Consider the following 27524-nt stretch of genomic DNA (forward strand, 5'->3'; position numbering starts at 1 on the left):
TTGTCAAACAAAAAATAATCCAATAGCATTGACTTTTATTCATTCATGTTAAGTCACCTGAAATGATATCTGTTGCATTTAAATGCTCATTAATGTAAATGGCTGAACAAATTCATTTTAATGGATACTCACTCCATTAAAAAAAAAAAAACCTCAATATCCCACATAGTTAAGTCACTTCAACATAGCCTTATGACAACTCCCACACCAAAACAGTACTTTATTTTGTAAATTTTGACCCATTATTACTCCCATGTTATGGTTTTTTCAGCTGTCAAGTGTACAACGTGAAGAAAAAATTTAGTTAGATAGGGGTTGCACCTGGAAAATAAATTTCTTAAACTCCATATACACGTTTCAAAACTGCTGGGTCCCAAGTCCATCAATGAACTCCCGGGCTGCCAGTATCATGTGCAGCATACTAAAGCTACACTATCTGAATAGCTTATTAATTCTGCATAAATCAGGTCAATCAATGTGTCAACCTGTAACAGACTGCACACTTTTAACTGAACATGGCAAAATATTCACTCTCTAGAACTTTACATCATCATTTGATGTCAAACAATGAAGCAAATCCCAACAGTATATACAAAAAACAGCTTTGCATTTACAAAAGATTGTTTCCCATACTGATTAATCCAGGCAGCTAACTCATTGGTTTATGCAACTTTATTGAAGAAAAATAAATCAATTACTAGCAGAGCTATTAGTTGATCACTCATCCATTGACAACTTGCATCATTTATTCAGTGCTATATTAAACAGTGTATTGGAAGATAGATTAACTAATAGCTCCAAGCCTCCTAACAATTTAAATGAAAATTACAAAATGTTTGAGACCCTATTTTGGAATACAAAGGGTGTTTGACTTCCAATTTCCATTCTCTGTAGAACAAGAACAGGTCATTCCTTTATTGACATGCATAAAATACATCACATTTTCTGTTCTGCTGATGCTATAAATTCAATACCAATTCTCCAGCCACATCAGTTATGAGCATAAAGTATATCATGTAACCTCAAATCTCTAACAGTGGAAGGCTTACACAAGAATGGATGCTGCTAGAATAATGCTGCTTCCCTTGATGTGGCAACTGAGCATCCATCTCCCTCCCCCTCTGATGATTCTTCAGCATGTTAGAGCAGTGAGGAATGGTTTTAGTCTCATAACCAAGTTAGAGTGAAGACATTGGCCACATAATACACATGCTCCATTTTTTTAAAAAATTCTGAATCTTGGGCAACTGTTCTCTTGTAACTACTTTACAGTTTCTAAAAGCAGTTATTGTCCAAAGCTGGAAGAACTTAAGTCTTCTCAGATGAGCATGTGAATGAATGGAGGGAGGTAAACAAAAAATAAAATTAAAAAAGATGAGGTCTGATAGGGGAGCAGCCGGATAAGAAAATCAAAAAAGGAACAGTAATTTAAAGTTTATTCCAGCTATAATGCAGGTTATTCTGACTTTAAGGTAGCATCACATGGCATACTTCTGAGTCCATTCCCGAGATATTCTGTTGTACCTGTAAATAAAAAAGATGTTATTTAAAAAGTTAAAATAATTTTTAATACTTAAAAGGGAAGGAAAGAATCTATTTTACCTCTAGACTCACCAGGGAGTCACCTTTAATGGCTATGATTAGAATAAAGCCAACAAGGAAGAAAAAGCACTGATACTCAAAGCAATGTAGGAAACGAGAACTTTATGCTTCAATACAATGTCCTAATACATTGAAAGTAGTATTTTAATAAACACATAGAATGGCTAACAAAAATCAAAGACCTTTTCTGTCTCCTACCACTGAGCTAATGTTCTATTAGAAACTCTACAACTAGTTTCCATTCCAACAAATTTTAACATTTAAAATTTTTTTTACAATTCATCAGAACAGCAGATTCTGTACATCTATAGCAATTTCCATTAAAGCCAGACCAAACAATGAACTAAAACATTTTTATCTGAATCCTAGACTTTGAAAAGTTACTTGACCCTGGATATTACCAAAAGAGAAAATGCCTTTGAGACTTCGGCACAGGCAGAAAAGTAAGACACTGGGTAAGGTGATGAAAGAGCAGTAACTTTCAAGACGAGGTGGGTGTCATGTGTTAATCAAAACCACATGTTACTTTTAAAGTGTGGTGATTGGCGCTAACAAGCCCCACTTGAGACCTGATGAATGAGACTCTGGAGTACAACTGGGGGCATCTTTGTTTTAAAAGACCAATAGATAATTCATACCTGAGCAAGGTTATTTATTACTGAGGAAGATCACTAATACTGATAAAATGCTATCAATTTCTCCTTGTATTACAACCATACCACAGGCCACTTACCCGAACAAATAATGAAGTGATAACTTTAAGAAACAAATATATAAAAGGGCATAGGAGAACTTTTGATTTATATTTACAGTTTGACCTCTATAAAACATTAACTTCATTTCAAACTGAGAACTAAACATAATTCAACCATTTTTCTAACTTTAACATATAAAAATTCTTTGCTCCAATTCATGGTTACTTCATTTAAGGATACCTCTTGTAAAGCCAGCACTTTAAAACAAAGGTTTTTATTTAGCATACGGGGAGCCACAAAGTATAGCTGACACTAATGCATGCTTGTCAGTAATGAACATTTAGTATAGACGGTGAGGCTTAAAAGTGTTTCTCCCTTACATTGTTATCTCTTGGCAAAATTTTAACCAAGTTACCACATTCCATATAGTACTGAAATTTAAAATATACCAATTTTAAAGTTAAAATTTAAATACTGTAGTAGTTTGAAAAAGAAACTAAAATTTTCTTTTCTTACTGGTGCTAGATAACTGGTTTGCCATGCAAAAATACTTTCAAGCAATAATGACTATTGGGTATACTTTCACGCTAAACAGAGATCAAGCAGTTAAATGTACAGTTTTCAGAAAACTGCCACATCTGTTACCTTTTGTTAGTTAATACAGTGCCTTAACGCATGCAGCACTCAAGTGCTGGCAGTACCATGAATAAGCGCACCATAGAGTGCAGATCCTCTTACCCTACAACATAGCGTATTTCTCTGTCCACTCTCTTGCTAACCTATTGTACCTAATTGAACAAGTATACTTAGCATTAATTATAACATACAAAAGTTATAATGGTAAAGTTGTACATACATAAAGAATTCAATATATAAAAAATTTAGACCAAATTTTTACAACAGTACCGATATTTTTTTTCAAAAACATAATTGGGGTGAAGAAAAAATACCTTTCTTCCTCAAAACAAAGTGACAAAACGTTGAACATGTTAGAAAAATAAAACATTTTAGATGGGCTATTTATTGCTACATAAACCAAAACCTAGTAATTAAAAAAAAAAAATCACATTTCAGTAACTGGTTTTCTGCACATTTCAACTATCATCTTACCAGAAATAAGCATCAAGTCTTCTTGGCGTTGCCCTGACGACTTACAGCAAAGTATAAGCCTAACTCATTAAGAAAAGCCACTTTTTATACTGTTTTCTTAAACTAGTACATACTTACTTATCTCTGTCTGTTTTATAGATCCGTGCAATCTCTGGCACTAGGGGGTCATCTGGGTTTGGATCACATAGCAGTGAACAAATGGATAAAAGAACTGGAAGAAAACAAATGCCTGTTACCCATCATCAGGAATTTGGATAAATACAAGTATTTAAAAACATGTATTATAAACCTCAATCTTCAAAAGATTTTTATTGGTTTATATCTTAATCTCCGTAAGACAAAGCTTTACGGAGATTCTGCTTTATAGGAGACAAGTTCCTGGTAGGTAAGAAATACTAAAATAGATCTTTGCTGGCATCAAGTTTACTGATTAGCTATAAAAATCTGCCAAAATCAGGGGTTCTAAGACAGTCAAATGATGCCATATTAGTTTGTATTACTTTTTTTTTTTTTTTTGCCGTGCTGCAAGCCATGTGGGATCTTAGTTCCCCAACCAGGGATCGAACCTGTGCCCCCTGTAGAAGAGTTCTAACCACTGGACCACCAGGGAATTCCCTGTATTACTTTTTAAAATAAAGTGGTATAAGAATTTAAGTAACTGGAGTTTCTTGGTACTCTGCAGGGTGGGGGGACCTTGAATAAAAATATCTGGGGAACATCTGTGCAGTATTATTCTTAGCTGTTTGCCATGATAAAAAAATCCACTTTCTGTCCTGCTCTCGAGGGAGTTTCACAGAAATTCACAACTGCCCCCACTGACTGTATGTTTTGACTTCCTGAATTTATAAGGTAGAGACCATATCACAAAAGTACTGGTTAAATTTAACAACGTCAAGATCTATTACTAAGTGGGCCTTCAACTCTAGCTCTTACCCTGTCCTGTTCAAAATATCAACTTAAAAGATGCCAAGCATCATGGAACATGTACCTAATTCCTTCTAAATGTCTGTTATGTGCCAGACACTGTGCAAGGTTTTTATAAAAGTTTAAGATATAAAAGCTTAAAGTGGTCAAAAAACAACATTATTATCGCACATATAATTTTAAACCCAAGTGCGGGGGCAGATATAAAACTAAACCCACGTTTATAGAAAAAGTATTCAGTATTACAGTGCATTCCCAACAATGGTTAAAAAAAATAACCTGGAACCTAGTATTAAAGCTTTCTTAATACCAGATATCTGGTGTTAAGAGAGCCTGATCTGAAAAGAAACTTGAATGTATCCAAGAGGGTGAGAAATAGGCCTAAAATTATGCCTCACTTAAAAGAATTACAGCAGCATTCACCCAAATTGTTTTTCTTTCTCCCCGCAAAAAGTATTTCCTATCAAATAAAATTTTGGGAACACTACAAAGTCCCTTTAAGGAGATTCAAAAGCACTGTACAAGCATATGAAAGGCTTTATGATGTCCTGCCTTAAAAAACAAATGAACAGGGGCTTCCCTGGTGGTGCAGTGGTTGAGAGTCCGCCTGCCGATGCAGGGGACACGGGTTCGTGCCCCGGTCTGGGAAGATCCCACATGCCGCGGAGCGGCTAGGCCTGTGAGCCATGGCCGCTAAGCCTGCGAGTCTGGAGCCTGTGCTCCGCAACGGGAGAGGCCACAACAGTGAGAGGCCCGCGTACTGCCAAAAAAAAAACCCAAAACCAAAAAACAACAACAAATGAACAAACAAAACCAGTTTCACTTTGCATTTACCATACTCATAAAAATAAAACTTTTGGTAAAACACAATTAACTATTTCAAGAAGCAATAATAAGTACTCAGCCAGAAATTGAGAATGCTTCGAGTCAGCTGCTATCCTCAAATATCTGAAATAATGTCATAATTAGCAACATTAAAAACTAATTTTGTGTACTAAGGAACGCCAATACCCCAAAACTGAAAATTACTAAAAGGCAGACTTCCTTCCCATTAAGTAGTTTTGTGTTAGATGATTTTATTTGTGGGGTAAAAGCGACATAAAAGCCACCAGAGTCATTCAAAGAGTAAGAGATGGAGAGACACTCCATCTCCATCTGGGATATTTACATGGAGACTGGACAACCTATTAAAGATGTCACATAATGGATCTCTATTAAAGTAGAAGAGCAGAATTTATCTACAGACCTTCCCAAGACTATACATTTTAGACTATTATTAGGTAGGAACAACCTACCATGATCACAAAACACCTAACTAAAGGTTTTTAAAAAAGGGTTTTTTATCTAAAAAATAATAAACACAGGAAAGCAAAATCACAATTTTTCTGTGAGAAAGCTCAAGTTTCAAAAGCTCTATTAACTTTTGGTATATCATTTTAGCTAAAATTTAGGCGACGAGTGAATGAGATGTGCAGGTGGCTTGGGACTGAAAAATACTGTAGAAATCAATTTGTTCCTTTCCCCACCTTTATCAAAAAGCTGTCATCATAAAAATACTCAGAAAAGTAGGCTCAAAAATGAAATTCCTTTAACTATTAGAAAATCAGCCTCTCAAGACTTTCTCTAAAACTATTTTACCTTTAGAAATAGTTAAAGCAGGAGACCACTGTGATCTTAGAATATCGAGACAAATGCTGCCATTACTGTTAATATTTGGATGATAAATTCTTGTTGTAAATGCAACCTAAAAATAAAAACAAAAACAAAAAAAACTTTAGATATTTTTCCCAAATAAAAACAAGCACCCTAAACTTTGGCAGAAGACTTTAGCAAGACTCAAAATACTGTTAAAATTCTAAAAAATCAAATAGCTAAAACCTAATTAATACACCTAAAAGGACCAAATATTACAGAAACTGGTTTCTATATTCTGACCAAGATCCCTCACGGGCTCTCCTATTTTTAATTAAAATGGAAAATACAACTTTGGGGCAAAAATTTTATTGTCAATGATATGGTGGGCTGTTCTGAAGGTTAACTTTTGGCCCTACCATATCATGAGTATCAAAGAGCCATTTGAAGGGTATTTAACATTCACTTAAAAATAAGAAACTTCCAGAGGTAAACCAAAACACCCAGGCCAGCTCATTTAAGGCATCGAGTTACAAAGGTATGTATTTGAGCCTCCATTTCCACTGTACATAAAAAACACAAATTTGAATATCACAAAGGCATTTCATCTAAAATAACTGTCATATGCACCTATAATTGTGAAGATAGTTTTAGTGAAGTGCCGATGTTCTATATATATTATCTTCCATAGTTATTCATATAGATTGAGTTTATCTCAATGGCTCAAAAAGTTAAGGACCACATGCTTTTAATACCTATAAACCGGTCACCCCAGTGCATTAAGCAACTCTTGAGTTTTGATAAATTTACTGTTACGTGTGCAAGCTCAAAGCCCAAAATGTATTACAGTCTGTCTAAACCCCAATACAAATACGGTATAATTTTTAGCAACATGTGAAAATGCATACTGAAGTTGGATATTTGGAAGCCTAGTATTATAAGACACTAGGGTAATAATCCAAATCTGTATAAGCACAATAAAGGGGAAAATAAAAAAAGCTTTCACATGGTATATTTGAGGCTTGCAACATTAAGGATACGGCAATTCTCACCTCCACTTACAAAGTTCAAATCCAGATTCAGCTGCTCTTTTAACTAAAGGTTAAGAGTCAGCATTCAACATCAGTGATTCAACTCAATATATACATTCAGCCTCAATTATTCTTATTCACTATACATTCATATCAATTTAACCTTGACTTACACAGAACCCTAATTTCTAAGAATTAGAAATTCTTATTTTTGGAATAGAACACAAATCTATACTCACAAATTTGGAGGGGAAATACTTGCCTTAGGTGGTTTGAAGGGGTAGTCTGTAGGAAAATGAATTGTCAAAAAGAATACACCACCTTGATATGGGCTGTCATTCTGTGAAAAGAAAAATATGCTTAACTCTATTTTAAATGTTACTGCTAGATAATTCATGTAACATTTCTATTTTCTAAGCATTTCTCTAATATGAAGCAAAATTACCTATTTACACTGCAAGAGTCTAAATTATCCCACAATGAAGTCCGTATTAATGAAAAATCACAATATTTACTATAGAACAATGAACCCTACTTTACTTAGATCCTACTTTATGAAAGTTAAAGAAATTTAGAAAAAATAACCCAGAAACACAAGGTTCTAGACCCCAATTCTCACAAAGTATACTTAGCAATAAAAGTCTACATAATAATGTACCAAGTTATAATTTGAAAATATAAGTTTACATTTATTTGTAGAATATTTCTTCTAATGATAGTCATATATACACAAATGGCTTTGTACCTCAACAGGCTATTCTGGTTACTGGCAAACCAAAAAGTTAGGTCTTGTAGGTAACATAACAACTCCCTTCAGTAGGACAAGTAGAACAGAAACAGAATATGTTTTTAAAGAAAGTTTAGTTCCCAACTGGCTCCTCAAAATTCTCATTTAAAAACCATGAAGTCTTGGGACTTGCCTGGTGGCACAGTGTTTAAGAATCTGCCTGCCAATGCAGGGAACACGGGTTCGAGCCCTGGTCCAGGAAGATCCCACATGCCGCGGAGCAACTAAGTCCCTGCGCCACAACTACTGAAGCCCACACGCTTAAGAGCCAAGTGCTCCGCAACAAGAGGAGCCACCACAATGAGAAGCCCGCGCACCGCAATGAAGAGTAGCCCCCGCTCGCCGCAACTAGAAAAACCCCGCACACAACAACGAAGACCCAATGCAGCCAAAAAAAAAAAAAAAAAATTAATTAAAAAATAAAAACCATGAAGTTTTTTCTTCAAAAGCACAATACTGAGTTCTCTACAGCCAATCAATACACAGGATTACTAGATTTGGAAAACTGTGGAATGTTTGTTTGGTCCATTTCAATAGAAAATACAGAATTTTAAGCTATAGCACTACTTTTTCTCCTTAGCTGTCCTGCCCACTTTGAGTATGAAGAACTCCTCAGTAAGTAAATATTATACAATGTTAGTATGAAGTAACATTTGGGAGAAACTTGCAAGTATTTTACATTTATTAACCAATAAAAGGAAAAAGACGTTGTTCCCATTTTATGAGTTGAGTAAAATAGGACTTGAAATAACTTAGTGAAGTATACAATTGGTACATGATAGAAACAGGATTCAAACTCAGGTCTTCTGAAAACCACTGCTTGACTCGGATCAAAGAATGATGACAAAAGACGGTGATCCAGTCAAGGATTTTAAGGTCAAATTTTTTTTAAAAAAAGAGATTGCATAATTGGTCTCTGGATATGCAAAGAGCCAACCTGAAGACGTGTTTGAAAATTTGCAGTAATTGAGTTATTACCAACACCTATTCCCCTCCATTTGAGTGAGGATGTATACAGCACTAATATGAGCCTTTTTATATGCCCACTCTGTGAGGCAAATAACCTTCACAGGTCTGACGCTGTAAGTTCATTTAATCCCCAGACCTCTGTAAAGTAATTAAACATTAGTTGAATTACTTTAACTCCGCCGTTCTATTTACTAAGTATATGTAAGGGACACAGAACAATTTCTTATCTTGATGAGCTTACAGTCTGGTAAAGGGAGATACAGTGAAATGTTACAGCTATTATGAAAAATGAACGAGGGTGGGCTTCGCTGGTGGCGCAGTGGTTGAGAGTCTGCCTGCCGATGCAGGGGACACGGGTTTGTGCCACGGTCTGAGGATCCCACATGCCGCGGAGCGGCTGGGCCCGTGAGCCATGGCTGCCGAGCCTGCGCGTCCGGAGCCTGTGCTCCGCAACGGGAGAGGCCACGATAGTAAGAGGCGCGCAGACCGCAAAAGAGTAAGGTACTAAAGAGGAGTTTTCACATATTATTAGCCTTTGCAGGAAAAACATAATAAACAACATAAATTGAAAAATTCACCCTTATGTAACAATAAAACAATACCCACTGCTTTAGTTCAAGATCTTACTTCAGATGGACCAAATATTTTACTTCAGATTGTTTTTGTATCTGATTCTGCTCAGGCTGCCAACAGTTACATTATTCACAGATACGGTACTTTCTTCTATGGCTATGTATCATAGATTAGATGGAAGTTAATGTGGTTCTCAAAATAATTTCAACAATGTCTTTCTGCCAGCTCCGTTTACAATTTAAAAAAGTCAGGCACATAAATATCAGAAACAATACGTAAGGAAGTTAGTTTCTCCTCACTGCATCAATTCTTCATGGAAATTTCCCTTAACATAGCACAAAATAACCAACAAAAGTTTAAAAACCACATAACAAGCAACACTGCCACCTTCTTTCAACGGTTTGTTTTTATCGGCATTTGTGCTTCCGCAGTATCTTGCCTTCGGAAAGAATAAGCTAGCACGTAGTTTTTAAGAACCAAGCATTTTTGTTCAACCATCAAGATTTCCTTACTATAATCCATCAAAATCCAATAGTAACTCTGTCATGAAACCTCAATTAGACGATCCACACCTTAGAGGGTCAGAAATCTTTAGTTCTGTGACACTGCCATCACTTTGACCTAAGAAGCACTCCAAAGCAAAAGTAATTTTGTTAACGTTTATTCTTCCAGCAAATCTGCGATTTATGGATTGTTATGCCACCACTAGCCCTACTGTTTTGGGTCACATCTGCATGCCACTTAGGGTAGGCATACTAACAAAATAATATTACCTAATCAAACTGTGACGTTCTGTCATAAAGATGCAGTCAAAAGCCAAAACAGCATGGTTGTTTCATTGATACACTTCATAGTAAGGATAATGATTAACCATTTACAAGCTGGCATCTAAACTTAGGTGCTTACTTACAAAACGTGCAGTTAAAACCTGCATTTTGGGTGAGTTTTTATAACTTTTGACTCACTCCTGAAATTACCCAACAGTGAAAATTAACCTCCTCAGAAAACAAGTACATTTCAGAGACTAATGTTACTAAAGCAGAACTATGCTGTTATGGTATAAATATATTTTTTGCTCTTGTTAATCGGGAATATTTAAATAGTTCTGAAAATCAAATATTTGTTTTCAAAAGCAGAAAACTGCTATTCCTTTATATTAAAAGGTTGCTGAAAAAATTAGCAAAGCATAGCCATAATCTGAAATACATATAAATAAAAAATGTTTCCTGAAAATAAAAGCAAATTAACAGCTGAAAAATTCTTCAGGATAAGCAATCTTCTATTTTGTGGAAAATTACTAACAAACTCCTCAATTATGCTTCACTTTGATTTACTATAGGTGCATTCCTTACCTTTTGGAAAGGAATAAATAAAATAACGAAGTCTCAAAAGTCAAGCAGAAAAACATTACACTGATTTAAAAGAGTTGGTTTATTATGCACACCATCCAATGTTAAGTCTTAACTACCAACTCTTTTGTGCTTTATTAGTACAGACAACTAATTTTTATAATGAAACTATCTTAAAGCACTCTGAATCAAAGATGAGCTTTATTTGGTATAGATATGACAAGGCATTTTACTGAATTCCTTGCTTTGAAAATTGGTGATCTATAATGGGAAAATTCTAGAAGTTGCAACTCTAAGTGCCTAAGTGGACCTGGTAGAAATTGTGGCAGACACATATTTCCTGAAGAAAGGAGGCAGCTGCTACTCCACCCCACACTTGTAGAAGGAGGGTCTAGTGAGAGGGTTTTATGTTAAGATTATCAACATGTAAAACACTGTGTGGGCCAGGACCTCCCTGGCGGTCAAGTGGTTAAGACTCCACGCTTCCGCTGCAGGGGGCACGGGTTTGGTCCCTGGTCAGGGCCAAAAAAAAAAAACTTTGTATGGGCCAAACTGGGTAAGCCATGAGTTACTTAACTATATGTATTTAAGGGGGGGGTGGGGCGGGGGCTGGGCGGGAATCACAATTTTGTCACCAATTAGACAAAAGCAAGCACTTAAAACAATAAAAATAGACCTTGAGGTAACTGGAAACAACCCTGACTCTGTAGTTTTTTCATTAGGATCTCAATCACAGACACATCTCAAATTGTTAAACTAAATATCCCCCCTCTATGTGATTTACAATCAGAACTGCTGAATAAACACTTGCTAAACCAACCCACCCACTGGCTAGCTTTTTTTTCCAAGGGCATTTCTTCTTTTAGAATTATAAATATCTACTTACTGACCATTATCTCACCTAGTACATTACTGCCAGTTATGTTGAGATTAAAATACCGAAAGGGGGAAGAAAGCAGAAAATTCAGTAACACACACACACACACCCCCCCCTCAGAACAGAAATTTAGGTGCCTTCCACGTCAAAAAAAAATGTTAAGTATTGTTCAAGATACAGTCTTACCCCAGGATGTTTTACTGTGCTCTAATTCTGTGAAACTCTTAGATGGTATCCATAATTCTGAATATTCAATTATCCAGCACATACAGTTTCTTATCTACCCAGGATAGAAAGGAATTTTGCTGTATTCAAAATATCACTTTCTAAGGACTTCCCTAACGGTGCAGTGGTTAAGACTCCACACCCCCTACGCGGGAGGCGCGGGTTCAATCCCTGGTCAGGGAACTAAGATCCCACACGCCGCATGGCATGGCCAAAATAAAATAAAGTATCACTATCTACCTAAAAATATTCAAATTTTACATGAAACTGAAGTTCTATAAAAACTCAAATATCAAAATAATACAATTAAGCTAGATTTTAGGCAGCTACAAGAAGAGAGTAAGATCTTTGAGTAATATCATGGTACAGCCAGAAAACTAATGGGCTATAAGTCAGGAAGCTCTGTGACAATACTTTACATTGCTATGAAAGAAAATTAGAATGGAAGAGGTATTTGATAGGTCATAGAAAAGCTATACATACTCTAGAACCTGAACACAGGGACAGACACTTACAGTATACTTAACTAATGACCAATTGTTTCTTTCAAAAGCAGTGCAACAACTAAGGCATATCTCAAATAAAATTACAATGTAATAAAATAAAGCTAAAGGCTTAATTAAAAATTACTAACTACATCAATGCTGGATTTTCATTAAAAGCAAAAACTTAATTCTCAGTACTTACAGGTCCCATAATTGTGGCTTGCCAATGAAACACTAGAAAAAGAAAACACTCTTGTTATTATCTAAAAATACACAAGCTTTTTTGAAACTAACCATAAAAATCAACTTGAAAATTACTTACTATCATCCCCAACTGGACCTGCAGAACATTGTGCTGGAGGGTCACGGGCCAAATCACTAAGTTCCTACACCAAGACAGAAAATGCTGGATCATGTAACCATAATAGAAAACACAAGCAAGTAAAGACAGTCGTCTGCTTCCAGTTATTTTTACACCATTCTTTAAGGGACATATAATCACAACTTACATCAACAATACATTCTATTAGGAAAGAAAACATAAGTAACCCCAGTCCAGTTTCTGGGACACACTAGGCACAGTTATTTTATGGACACATACCAAGACAATCATCTCGGCTAGGGGTTCATAAAAGCACACACACACATCGCTATGAAGTTTTACTGCAGGCATACACCTCGTTTTCCCATGCTTCAAGGATACGCGATTTGGGGGGGGGGGTTGTTTTGTTAAAACAAATGGAAGGTCTGCAGCTACCTGTGCCATCTTCCTAACAGCACCTGCTCACTTTGTGTCTTTGTATCCTATTTTGATAATTTCTGTAATATTTCAAACCCTCTACCAGTAAAGAAAGATTACAACTTGCTGAAGATCCAGACGATGTTTTTTTAGTAATAAAGTATTTTTAAATTAAGGTACATTTTTAAAGACATGATGTTATTGAACACTTAATAGACTACAGTAGTGTAAATGTTAACTTTTATACGCACTGGGGAAGAAATAAATGTGACTTGCTTTATTGTGATATTTGCTTTATTTGGGTGGTCTGGAACCAAACCCTCAATATCCTTGAGGTGTGCCTGTACATGAACAAAAGCTGTCCTCTTACAAAATGAAAAAGTTGTAATCAGACACTTTCCTAGGTTAAGAACTTAGGGCAGTTATCAACATTCATGTTATTTGCTGAGCTTTCAGACCATCTCAGAGGCTCTGTCTTAAATACTGTCTGCTGTCTTAAATACTCTTTTTCTGAACCACACTACCCAGTGACCACATTTTCTCCTTAAAAAATCTCTCATGGGGCTAGGTAAGTACCCCGTTTGGTTTGATCTCCTTATTCCTCAATTCAACCTTATCTTTTACTTAACATTGAGTATATCTCTGGAAAAACCTTCCTCTCCAGGTAGAAAAGCACTGTGCTTTTTTTGCTAAGAAGCAAAACAAGCAGTATCCACAATTCCATTTGACCTTATATTTCCAACATAAGTGTAATTTAGCCCTTCCATGACTTGTGCATAACCCATATGGGTAATCTAGTAAGAAAACAGAGTTGCTTCTTTACAAGTTTAAAAAAATTAATGATACAGCTTTATCTCTATACACCTATATATAAATTCCTACAGTACAGGGATTTTATAGACCTTTGAGATAATAATGGACTTCTAAGAAAAAGGCAGGGAATACACTGCAGGAAGACAGATCAAATATTTGCCTTTACTATGGGCAAAATAATGCACTTCAGAAAACAGCCAATTGTTCAGGAATATCAGTCTAGATTCACTCCATTAAAAAAAAAAAGATCAATGCAGAACTGTCCTTGAGGGGTAATCATTTTACAATATACACATATCAAATTATTATGTTGCACATCTATTACGTTATATCTCAAAAACAAAACTGGGACAAAGGAGTGCCTTGATATACACTTTGCCAATTTGCTTCTGAATCTCAAACTATGACTGCTTATAAGGTTATCAAGGCAGCCAGGGAATCCCAGGAGTCACAATCTTAAGATGACTGGAAGATCAGATCAAATTTTTAAGCTTGCCCATGTAAATATACCTCATTTGTTCAACATATTTAAAGAAAGGGGGAAAATTCATTCCAGAAACTTAGATTCTGATCAGTACTAATTACAGAAGCTCTTATCTCGGAGTTAAGCAACTAGTTGAAAGAAACTGAAACTATGTACAGCTTTAGCTTAGAACTGAATCATAGTTTTTTGAGCAAAAAAAATATACTGGCAGCTTGAACTAATCAACTATCCAAATGACTTTTTCATAGGCCAGATCAACTCTCATAAAGCATTTATTTGCATTCCATGATCAGCCACTTTATTATAATGGCAAGCTACTTCAATACCATCTCAAGGTATATACTTTATTGCAGATAAGGATTGAGCATAGTCTAACTGATATGAAGAGAACTTTTTTCCATGTTCCAAAACTTATTTAACAAGTTCTGTTGTTTAAATGATCCACCAAAAAAAGATAAACCAGAAGCTAACTTATGCAGGCTAACTTCCTCTGCCGGAACATAAGGGTCCAAAGAAGTCTATTTTAAGATAAACTTACCTGTTCCAAACCACCCTCTCCCCTTTCCTACACAACAATAAAGACGTGAATTTTCAAAAATGCTACTAAAACCAAACACAAACTTGCGCATACAATTCAAATGCTCAAATATAGCATCATGAAATGAGGACAATGAATATGCACCTCCCTCAATATGGATCATCAGTCTGGAGTCTCACTTTTAATCCAATTTAGACCCACTATTTCCTAGGCTTATTTCCGCATCTCTAAAACACAATAGAAATGCCTGTTGTTACAGAACTTTTGAAAGAATGAATAAGATAAAGTACTTCAGCACACTATCTGGCATATAATGTATTAGGTGCTCAGCAAGTGGAACACCCACCTTGAAGGCAAGATTTCCTAGACAGGCACTCAAATCACTTGTTTACTAAACAAAAGCAAAACTGCTTTATAAATAGGGTACTTATTATAGCCTTAGCTTATTTAAATCTTTTGCCTGTGTGATGAATTTTTATGCTTAGTTGTCTATAACATACTCTTCTAACAATTATATGGCTCATGCTATATGTTAATAATACAAGGTCAGCAATTCGAGGGCTATTTGTGGATAGGCTTTTAAAGAAACCATGTTATTGAGTTGTATGAAATTACTAATACTTGACCATTTCTGAACTGCAATTTCATATGGTTCTACCTAAAACTGTCAGGTAAGCATGTGAACTCAAATATTACTAAAATGAGTTTCTTACACGGATCTACCCCAAATTTATGTAGTTTTCTGTACTTACACACTTTTACATATGTTAATGATAAGAAAAATATCTAGCATTTTTAAATTAAAAAGTAATTTAATGATGGGTGGTCTAACAAAATACCCAAGTGATGCTGAAACAACATAAACTTCAGGAATCTATAAAGCTGACCTAGAATATATCAACATCCTACTTCGAAGTTGCACATTTTATGAAAAATCTAAGAAAACATTTTTTAACGAGTCTTCCTGCACATGGACATCTCTGAATCACTCAGCCTCTATATGCTGACATTTTCACTCCTTTACAGTGAATGTACAATTTCAGAGAGCACTGAATTTAAGCTCTTCACTCCCATAACTTCAGGCTCTTATTCCCCTCAGATAATTTCTAAATGCCTTATTTTCCAAGTTCCCCGTGACTAAGACACCTCTTAAGTAATACTCAAAGATGTAATATTCGGCCAAGTATGTACCAAAATCGACTTTAAAATCAACATTAAAAAATGACCTAAAGTAATTTTAAGAATCAAAATATCTTTTAAATCATATACCAGCACTTACCTCAAAGATGCCAACTAATTCTCATGACATTATTATGTCCATAGCAGAAGCAAGTAAGATATAAGAATATCTTAGCAGTGAAAATATATGAGAAAAAGCATAATAAGTCATCTCAGATGCTCTTCCATGCACCACTGTCTACTCAAACCCTCTTTTCCTACTTTCCTGGAAATGCTTTTCTCATACTCCACAGGTATGACTGTAGTGTTGGGGTGACTGTCAGCCACCATTAACCAACTACTCAGAAAGGGTAATCAGAGAATTTTGTTCCATCTATCCCTACCCAAGATTTTCAAATTGAAGCTGGAAAGGACACTTTTTCCTTCTCTAATCAGGAGCTGTAAGGATGTGACCCAGAGCTACTGGCAGGCATATGCCCTGAAATTACATGGTGAGTCCAAAGAAAAAGAGGCCACATTGGGCAGCAGAGATAAAGAACTAACTTGGCATACAGACACACAATTTCAGTTCCTGAGGTTGTAGCTTGCTCTAATTCCTACAGTTACTGCTTTGATTGTTAACCACCCCAGTTTTCTTCAAGGGGCGGGGGCAGCAAACACAGAGTAAGGAGAGATCCACTCTAAGCAGAGTGCTACCTGGGCCCCATTACCAATTATACACATTTTAATCCACGAAATGTGTTGCTTTAATCTTGCTGTAAAACATGTAAGAAATATAAATGAAGCAAAGTCTCAAAAGGAAATTAGAGGAAGCAGGGAGAAATCATGTGGCTTACCTAGTAAAAAGTTAAACTTTCAATAATAGGAACTAAAGATTAACTTAAATCCATTTCTAAAATAAAAAGTGTAATATCAGCTCAAGTTACACCCAACAAAGCATTTATTCATTTATATGAAGACTACCTTTTTTGGTGTCAAGTATGTTAGGTCTGAAAATACCAAGATAGAAAAGATAGAACATGAATGCCTCCCCCAACAGACTGAGCTAAAAAAAAGCGCAGACATAATACAAAACCAAAAAATTATATTTCAAACAACCTGAGTGCTTAAAGTAAAGGCATTCAACTGCTTTGTGAATCCTGAAAAGGTTATCACTAACCTTGCCTGGGTTTAAAACAGTGACATTTGAACTGGGTCTTGATGGAAGGATAAGCATTCAAGGTAGAGAAACTAATTCAAAACCAGGGGTGTGAAAGAAAACAGGCTGTAAAAACTTGCTTGTAGTTTGGTATACCAGAGACACAACAGGGTACCGGTAAGGGAGTAGCAGATGTGGCTAGAAAGGTTAATCAGGGCTGGATCTTTTGAGAGTCTTGAATATTATGGCAAAGACTATTCCACAGCCAATGGGAAGTCACTGATTTTTAAGCAGGAATAGTTTTTAAGTAGGAGTAAGACAAATGAGATTTGGATTTTTTGATGTACTAGCAGTAGTACACTAGGAGTGACTGACTTTTTAAATTATTAATCCTAAAAGCAGTCATGTATCTGTGTACCTAGCTTGACATTACATTTTTACTATACCTCTTTCAGATTTTAAGTTTTGCAGATATAACAGAAGATCTCTCCTGTACTCCCCAGATGCCCTTCCCTTTCCCTGACAGGTTAAGACTATCCTAAATTTGGTTTCTGCCATTTCTCCACCTTTTCATTCACTACTACACATGTATATAGCATTGTTTGTGACAAGGTCAAGGACTTCTAAGAACCTGATGAACTACTGACCCTCTATCCCTCAAATACACATGCCCACACAAAATTTTACTTAATTTATGGGATGTCAAAGACCCTCCTCACCCTCCAAATTGTAGGAATACCTACTACAAAGGATGTATGAGTAGATAACTACATTAGGAAACTATAGCAGTAATTCAGGTGAGAAAACATAAACTAAGTCACTGGGGATGAAAAATATCTTAAAACACTGATCACTTTACCCTTACAACCACCTTATGGAAATAGGTCTCATCTCCATTTTACATTAGTGTCGCCCCCCCACGGCCGCCTTAAGAGGGGAAAGGAAAGACTGAGTTCAGATACAGGACATGCTGCGCTTCAGGATGGGCAGGAAAGCAAAGTAGTGTATCTACTAGATAACCTGAAAAATAGGTCCAGGGATACATTTAAGGCTGCTTTCTCAAGAGTGTCCTTGCATCAAAGATGTATTTAAGTTAAAGAAATTTGATATGGTACTTGGCAAACTGGAGAAAAAAAATTTCAATCACACCAACCCAACTCTTCATCAAGGCCACTGAAATAAAATAGTTGGCAGGGGAGTTTGGCACACACTAGCTAAATGCTCCACTCACCTTGAAAAGACACTGGACCAAGGACATATAATACAGGGTACGATGCTAAAAACTGTACTCTCCGTGAAAAAAAAAAACCCACCAAAGTTAGACACTTCTCTGCCACGGTGTACTCTTTTGGGGAAATATTCTCCTTTTGGGATCATCTTTCTCTGAATTGCTTCTCCTGAAACCTCCTGAACACCTGGCTAGTGTGAGAATCCAGGCCTTCTCCCACTGGGAAATACGTTTCTCCCTTCCCTTTAAAAGCCTAAATAGACCGATAGGAAAAGGAGTCAATCAAATTTCTCTTACAGGCAACCAACAGGTATAGCTTAAGCCAGTGAGTGTTCTCATCTGGAGGTACATGATTAAACATTAATGAGTCTGACCATTCATTATGTGGGACTCAAAACAGAAAGCCTACAGTTTGTTTTGAGGAAGATCTTTGCTTCTATCATCATGGGACACAGTATCTTTGACAACTGACTGTTGGAGATAAAACATGAAAAGGCTGAGAGAGACACTGGCCAAGAACAGAAGTCTAAACATACTGCTAAATATTTGGTTTTTGTTTCTCTAGTCTCTCTACATCTTCCTCACTCGATATGAAATGACCAACCACAGACTACAAAGAACAGGAAACCAAGGTATTGAACAGATTAGAGGCTCTGAGAGATGTTAGGGAAGTATAAGAAATGGTCACTGCCTCCAAAAGGCTTATAAACTGGAAATACAAGAACTATTTATGAATAACTATAGAGCAGCCATGAGTAGATGAGCCTTCAGTAAGATTTAAGACTTCCGGTAACTATTATTTACACATTCTGCTAAACATTCTTTCAATGACAGCCATTACTTATACATTAGATCAACATAACCAAAGTCAGCATTTATGAAAACAAAATTTGTTTAATCAGTTCTGCTACTGAAGTGTAACTCCCTGTATAACCTTTTCTAGTTTGTCCAGTTCCATCACTCTCCCAAGGGCTGGCCAAAATTTAACCCAGATGACTACTGTGGTAAGGTCAAGTACAGTAGTTAATTACGATATTAAGTACAATAATTACCACAATGTTCCACGATCATGTTATCCCAATCTCTGCCATCCATCTTGCATCATCACACAAAGTCATAATAATAGCAGTACGGATACATTTCCTATCATCACTTTTGGGAAAACTTGAAGTCCATCCCATTACTGCAAGTTAATTTCTTGTATTTTATTCAAGAGTCCATTTCTTTCAAAACTTTTACTTGACTTCAAGATTTGTATGAGCATGGGAATCAACACTATGAAGACAGCCCTTGGGACTTCCCTGGTGGCACAGTGGTTAAGAATCTGCCTGCAATGCAGGGGACATGGGTTTGATCCCTGGTCCGGCAATATCCCACATGCCGCAGAGCAACTGAGTCCACATGCCACAACTACTGAAGCCCACGTGTCCTAGAGCCCGTGCTCGACAACAAGAGAAGCCACCGCAAGAAGTCCGTGCGCTGCAATGAAGAGTAGCCCCCTCTCCCTGCAACTAGAGAAAGCCCGCGCACAGCAACCAAGACCCAACACAGCGCCCCCGCCCCCCCAAAAAGGACAGCCCTTGCCTCTTAAACCTATACTGAGCAACATAAAATACTATCTTGGGAGCTGGATGAGATGAGGGCATGAGGTAGGAAGGAGAGTAAGTGCCTTTAAGAAATTCTGAAATAAGAATCACCCTCAAAGAACCTTTACGACCTAGCAATATAAAGGTATATATCTTGACCAATGATAGAAGTCAAAATGCAATAGTAATTACCCAATGAGGCAGACAATAATTGCTCTAGTTCTTATAAAGATCAAGTTTGCTATGAAGTAAACAAAAAGTTTTTAAACTTCAATGTTGTGAAATTTATTTTACGTACCGCATGTGGATACAAATATCAAGGAAGGAAACAAGTATCTCAGAAATGCATGGTTACCGGAAGTCATTTCAAAAGAAGGAAGCTTGGCAAAAAGATTTTGGGATCTGAACAATTTCATATGTGGACGTAAGAATGGGAAGGAATAGTCCCCTTAAAAATCATTTTAGTTTGGAATTTGTGATTTCTTCTAAGAAATCCTGAAAGTTTCTTTTACGTTAAAGATTAAGAGGGTAAGTGCTGCATACCATGTCTCATTACATCACTAACAAGAAATTAACTTCCTGTTTAGCTATAATTATGAGACAAGTATGCCTGTTCATTCAGACAAGGTACAAAGAATAGCTTGAATGAATAATACTGTAATTTTCTTTCTTTAGATCACCATTAAAAATAAGTCACTTCAGATTACTCAAAGCTGTTCTTTTGTAAGCAGTATCTCTAAATGGGCAAAGACAAAGAGCCAAATTTAGCTCCTAAGCTTTGATCCATGAAAGCAAATAAGGCATTTTATAGATATGAAAAACAAAAATTAACAGCAGTCCAGTGGTTGAAGACATTCAATTATACATTAGCCAGGAAACTGTAACAAGGCTAGGATTAATATGAGGTATTCCATCCTGAAAATGAACAAGTAACCAAGAAGTAGTGAATCACAACTAAGACCCAAAAGGTTAAATACAACAAATTTAACTAAGAAAAGCTGGCTGGAAGTCTCTGAATGATACAACATTATGTTCAAAGTATAGTTGGAGATAAAAATCCGATGTTTGGGCAAAGTATAAAATACTCATTTGAACTTTTCCCCTCCCCACGTAACAGGACCGAGGGTACCATTTTGAGACTAAATCTCATCTAACAACATAGACCAACAAATGATATACTCACTAAACATACCCATTTTTCATTACACTATACAATTTTGAAATAAGATCATTGTTATGGTAGCAAAACTAGCTCAAGAGCACAAAATTTCCAGTGAAATAAAAATCATTTAATTTTGTTAACACTAATTTGTCTTGGAAAGGGAATTAGTTATAAAAAACACACTAAACAGTGAAAAAAATATATATAACTATATATATATAATATCGTACGGAAAGGCATTTAAATAAACCTATCTTTAATAACGGGTGAATCTGACATTGGAATAACGATTCCCCTTATTTTAAATAAATGCTTCCCTTACTTGTTTTATAATAATTGTGAAAAGCTGTATAGAGTGACAAATACCAATTTATGTGTTTACATGCTCGTTTCCTTCACTCAAAGAAGACATCCTCATGGGTAGTAACAGGCTTCCCTATATTTTGTCCCCTGAGACTAGACTACTGTGCCAAACAGTAAGACCTCAATAAGTATTGATTAAATGATTATCCCTTATGTCTGAGGTTCTTAACCAGAGGGAGGCTTCAGAATCACCTAGGGGACATTTCAAAATTATGCCTGTTCCCAGAGAAATGGTTCAGTAAGTCTGGCAAGACCCCATGTACCTATATTCTTTTAAAAGCTGTTAAACATTCTGATATATAAATGTAACCCATGTCAAAACCCACATACACCAAAATCTAGTAGAATGCAAAAGCTAATCTAGGATTTGAGAATTCAATCTGAAACATTCTAATCTCAATACTAGGAATTTGGTGTCTTCTTTAATAAACGGATTATAGTGAAATGCTTTGTAAAATCCTCAAGAATTGACTGTTATCTTAGATAACAAAGGACACCTGAACGCACAGAGTTAACATACAATATGATAGAGATATCCAGTGATAGTTTTTCCCCAGTGTTAGCAAGAGTATTCAACTTTCCACTTGTATGATAACTACTAGAATTAACATTGACGGTGATCATGATGAAACCAAAGCATAGTGTCAACATCACCCTTATTCAAATAAAAAACTGAGGTCATTACATGATCAGCATTTCTCAGTCAACAAACGCCCTACAAACCAAGTTAGCTGGCTAAAGACAAGCCTTGAGACATGATGCATACAGCCTATAGGCTTACTGGAAAGAAGTTTATGATGCCCCTAGTGATTAGTCAGCACATAGTAGTTCCCTTAGTCCTTGAAGATACTAACCGAAAAGAAATTCACTACTTTCAAAACTTATGTTAGCTAAAATCTAAACTCATAAATTAGCTATAACCTAAGAATAAAGTTCAATCCCAATTATTTAAATGTGAAGTGGGAGGAGACAGCTTATTTCAGGAAGCAAGATTAAATTTAGGAATTGAAATTGTTCAAAATAGCAGACAGCATGGAGTTTAAGAGCTCGAGTTCTTGACGTAGACTATCGGATTTGAATCTCAGTCCCTTACCAGCCATCTGACCACAGACAAGTAACTCACTCTATACCTGTTTCCTCACGTATAAAATGGAATGGTAAGAGCATCCATCTCATGTGGTTGTTGTGAGAATTAAATAAGTAGATACTCATAAAGGGCTTAGAAACAGTGTTCAATACAGAGCAGATGCTAAGTCTAGCTGTTAGGAGAATGATGCATACAAAAGAAAACTTTTAGAATACCAAAACCCTAAAAAGATGACATGACAACGTAGTGGTTAAGAGCACACACTGCAGAGCCCAAATTGCCTAGGTCCTAATCCCAACTCTGCCATGATATGAGGACCCCTTTTTTTTTTTAAACCTCTCTGTGCCTTAGGTTTCTAATTTTAGAATGGAGATATTAATTATACCTACTTCCTTGGGGGTGTCATAAGAGTTAATTCAAGTGCTTCAAACAGTTCTGACACATTGCAAACACTCAAAGCATGAGCTATTCTTTCAGGTTTGGTTCATATTACATTTTATGTAAAGTTCTCTTTAAACATCCCCAAAATACATGCACTGTGGTCATTCTGTTTGATCAGAGTAGTAAAACTGCCTCTGGCTCCCAAACACCACCAACCAACTAGGGAGTTCACATATTTTATTCTTGTTGACAGCCTTGTAAGACCACAGCTTGTCCAAATAAAGAATACAAGGGGGGGGGGGGGGGAAAGAATAGGGCTGTTTGATAAGGCTGCTTGGTCTAAGAAATATTCAAAAAAACTACAACATAAGCTTTAGAAAGAAAACAAATTTAAAAGCTTAATCAAATGAACTGCTATTGATTAAAAATATTCCAACAATAAGCATTCCAATAAAATGATCAGTGAGGAACAGATATATCTTAACATTCAGAATCTGGGGGGCTGCAGACAAGAATAAATTAAAAATAAAAGAGAGGTGCCTAAAATAAAGAGCATCTCCCATCAGAGTTGTCCACTTGCTAAAACTGTTTGAATCTGGGACTTTTTTTTTTTTTAAAGTTTGACCATATGATTCTGACAGTGACAGCTGAAGACCAAACCACATGCACAACAAAACTTTTCTACAGGTTGAATCAAAAATGTCCCACATCAACACTGTTTTTTTCCAGTTTGGAGAGTGTTATGTCAAGTTTCTGTATTACACAGATCTTCAAAGTATTTACAAAAGGAGACAATCTGGTATTGATGAAGAGTACTAGACTCGAAAAGTTCTTTAATAAAAGCTCTTGAAAATTAAAGTTGCAGTAATAAATTGAGTGCCTTGTGCTAGGGGCCTGTTTAAAGCCACACATTAACTTATTTAATCCTTAAGAAAAATCTTGGACTCTAAAATTTGTTTTGCTCACTGCTGCAACCCTAGTGTCTAGAATAGTGCCTGGTACACACGAAACACTCAATTATTTATAGGTCATACACAACAAATATTCATTTTATAGAGGCACACAAGTAAATTTGCCGAGCCCTAGAATTCTAACTGGAGCATTTCTGCTCCGAAGTTCACACTCCTAACCATTATACTGCCTCTCTAGAGCTTTTAAATCATTAAAGTGGTGTCACAGCAGCTGGGTATCACCTGTAAAAGAAAAAAAATCAATGAGACCTTCCTTTAAAGTGTTCTGTTCCACGTGCATAAAAATCTATGGATTTGAAATTATTCCACATCTTAGTGGCCCGAATTAATTCCTATAGATAAAAGGTTTTGATTTGTACTGAATACTACGTTCAACTATATTGCAAAATGTAACTATGCTTCTCCAGTGTGTTGCTGGCCTTCAAAGTGGTCATAGAAAGAGATGTTTAATAATCCTTTGTACTTTAAGCCTTAACTCCTAAACTCCTCTCTTTTTCCATGGTCTCAAAAATACAAAGACTGAAGTTTGTATTCCACATAAGCCCCCAGAGACAATGCAGTGATGGCCTAAATCAAAATTTACCATTTCAACATCAATACTTTGAATCTAAACTTTCATCATTCATAAGATACCAGTTTTGCCAAATAAGTTCCAAAGTCACACGTTAAATAAATGTAAAATTAAGCAGCATCAGGTCTATTTTTAGTAAAGCCAAGTCCTTGCCATTCCGTCCATGTATACTATTTAAAAAGCAACCTATCAAAACCAAAGTTTGTAATCCACAACCTCCTCTATTTCCTAGTTTTAGTAAGGCTGAATTTATTCCATGGCATTTTTTTCAAGTTAGCTGTAAATACTCCACCCTCCTCGATTGTGCAAGAACCAAACACATCACACACAAGTTACAAAAAAGGGAAATACAGTCTGAGAGTCTGAATATAGATAAGTCTCGAGCAGGAGATCTTAGGGCAGTGTACAACCTGATGTAAAAGTTAACATTTAACAAAGAATATTATTTCATATTATTACGAAAGGAGATGCCGGAAAGAGCCTGAACCACTTAAAGCAGCCGCCATCTTAAAATGCGGGATAGAAGTTAGAGCAAGAAAATGAGACTAAACCACCGGAGGTGGAGGTTCCGCTCACCCACCGAGCCTCGAAAAACCCTATTTTTTCCAACACGGATCCACAGTGTACCATCAAACCTCGTTTTAAATAACTTAACAATTTCCCCGGAGGCTGCTATGAAACGGACTGAGGCAGACATAGGTACACCTACCCTCCTCTCGCTGCCACCACACTCTCCCCCCCTCCCCCGCCAAAGCAAAACGGAGCTTCCAGAAGGGCTTTCCATCAGTTCCCGGCGCGCCTCTGATGAACAGTTTCGGGTGAAAAGCCGCAACTACAAAACACAGAAAGCGGCAACACTGTGTCAGCCCACCTCCTCCCAGCCCCACTTACTCCTGTGCAAGCTGCCCAGAGTCGAGCAGTTTCTGGCCAGGCCCATTCACTACTCTTCAGCCGGTGAGACTTCTACCCCGACCCCTTAATCACGTTCGGGACCCGCCGCATTTCTTAGGTCTTCTCTCCTCTGAGCTTCCCCCGTCTCTTCTTCCAGAAGGCCCGGAGCCTTGATCTTACAACTAAAATAAGTTTCCAAGCCCCGAGAATAGGAAGCGCCGTGACATTTGCGGGAGCGTCTCCCGGCAATTCCGAAGAGGGACTAAACTCTTCTTCTCGAAGAATCGAGGCGCCTGCAATCACCACTCTCCCTCATCGCTAATTTGCACCGATTCCATTGAAACACGCTCAAGATAACACCTCACTTGCCGCAAGTGCTCTGTTCCTGAGTTTTCCCCCTCGCTTCTTCTTAAAGTACAGCCGCGTTCCCCATCCCCCAATGGACAAAGTGACCCAAGGAAGAGTCTTTCCGAAATTATACGCCCCCCCAATGCCAAGGCTCTCCCTCCCGGCTGGGCCTTCCTTTTCTCTCACGCCCCCATTCCCTCCGCCCCATGGGTTACCTTATTAATCCGTTTCAGCGCCATAGTCTGTGCTTTTCGTCTGGCTCCTCACTATCTCGGTGTGTGTTCAAAGTTCCGGCCAAAACTCTTGATTATCCCGGCGGCTGGGAAGGATTGTCTCTTGGTCTCACACCGGCTCTGCCAGACACAGGCGCCTTTTGCAAAAACGGAGCAGATCAGCACTCGCACGGGCCCCGCAGAGACCCTGACGAGTCCAAGTCCCTCAAAAACGGTCGCGATCCGGGGTGGGTGGGGCGGCAGAGCCACCGACAGCCTCTATGCCGAGCTTCGGCCCGAAGAGGGGGCGAGGGTGCCGGGAAGAGCGGAGGGGTGGCTCCAACTGTGACTTCCCGGCCTCTCGAAAGGAAGAGACCCGGGTGGGAAAGGAAGAGGCGTAGGAGAAAGGGGTGGGTGCGGGGCAGGGTCCGGGGCCCAGCAGAGGAGGAGCCGGGGCCTAGTCGGCGCTACGCCGGCGTCACTAGGGCAAAGAAAGGCAAGGGGGGAGGGGAGAACAGGAGACTCCGGACTGACGCCCGGCTTCTTTCGGCCGCTGCTCAAAAGTGCGGTCGGGGAGGGGAAGGAAATAAATCAGAGGCTGGATGTGTACCGCTGTCCCCGCAGCTAGAGCTATGCTGTGTCGGCCCTGACGCCACCATACACTCCGCCTTCCAGCGCGCTCCCGCGCGCTCCCGCCCGCCCAGCCACCGCCACCACGCGCCCGAGCTGCCCCTGAGGCTCCGGCTTAGGTGCGAGGACGCGCCCATTCCCCCTCCCCCTTAAACGGGAGAGGCCCCGGCGTCCCCAGCCTTCCCACCCTACCCCACCCAACAAGCTGGTCACTCAAGCCACCGAGGGCCTGTATTTCCCTCCTTACCCGGCCGGCCACTGGGCCGGCCTCCCTTCCCTTCCCCTAGCCGTCCACACCCACGCGTACAGAGGGGCCGGGGCCTCCCTCAAGCTGCGGCCTCGGCCTCCTCCCCGCGCGGCAGCTGGTGCCTCCCCGGCCCTACGGGGCTCACGCGCACGACACAGCCACAAGATGTCCGCTCTGACGGAACTACTGCCAGCTGCCACGCTCCGCCCCTCCCCCCTCCTCCTGCCTCTTCACCGCCGCGTATCAGTCCGCCAACGCCGCCGTCGCGAGCGCGGCGCGAATCTAAGGGCGAAAGAGGACGGCTTGCTCCCCAGGTCCTGGGCCGAGCGTATCTGCGCCAACCCCCTTCTCCTTTTCGGAACAGCACCTTCTTACTAAACAGATCGGAGGTTGGACTGGGAGGGCGGGGGCCGGAGGCAGGTCATGGGCTGGGGGGAAGGGTAGACGAGCGGCGGAAACCCTTAGACTCAGAGAAGCATCGAGAACCGGAAGGAGACCATGGGAGGAAGGTAATGGAAGCGGCAGCTGCGCGGTCGAGCCCCATGCCCCTCCCGACAGCGTCCCCCAATTTCCTCACTTGGTATTGAGGAGACGAATCTCGCGAGAATCTCGTGGCTGGCTAACAGGAGCTGTAGCGCTGCAATGACTTAAGGGCAGTTTTGTGCCCTCTTCCTGATAGGGGCCCGCCCCCAAATCC

The 27524-nt window shown here is 38.3% G+C and overlaps 1 protein-coding gene across 5 annotated transcripts; it reads right to left on the reverse strand.

The window, feature by feature from the left end:
• Window positions 1-27524, reverse strand: UBE2D3 (ubiquitin conjugating enzyme E2 D3). 5 transcript variants are annotated; one of them, XM_060012064.1, is made up of 8 exons: window positions 27405-27524; window positions 25954-26108; window positions 12582-12645; window positions 12462-12493; window positions 7257-7334; window positions 5970-6075; window positions 3525-3618; window positions 1-1524 (listed from the first exon to the last, which is right to left on the reverse strand). In XM_060012064.1, the coding sequence occupies exons 2-8, from the start codon at window positions 25975-25977 to the stop codon at window positions 1479-1481; spliced, it is 444 nt and encodes a 147-aa protein (XP_059868047.1). In that variant the 5' UTR covers window positions 25978-26108; window positions 27405-27524; the 3' UTR covers window positions 1-1478. The 5 variants fall into 5 exon arrangements, with proteins under 5 accessions (XP_059868047.1, XP_059868048.1, XP_069396776.1 ...); XM_060012065.1 differs by lacking the exon at window positions 27405-27524 and adding an exon at window positions 27195-27308; XM_069540675.1 differs by lacking the exon at window positions 27405-27524 and adding an exon at window positions 27054-27160.

This window comes from Delphinus delphis, chromosome 5, assembly GCF_949987515.2.
Source record: "Delphinus delphis chromosome 5, mDelDel1.2, whole genome shotgun sequence".
NCBI classification, from domain to species: domain Eukaryota; kingdom Metazoa; phylum Chordata; class Mammalia; order Artiodactyla; family Delphinidae; genus Delphinus; species Delphinus delphis.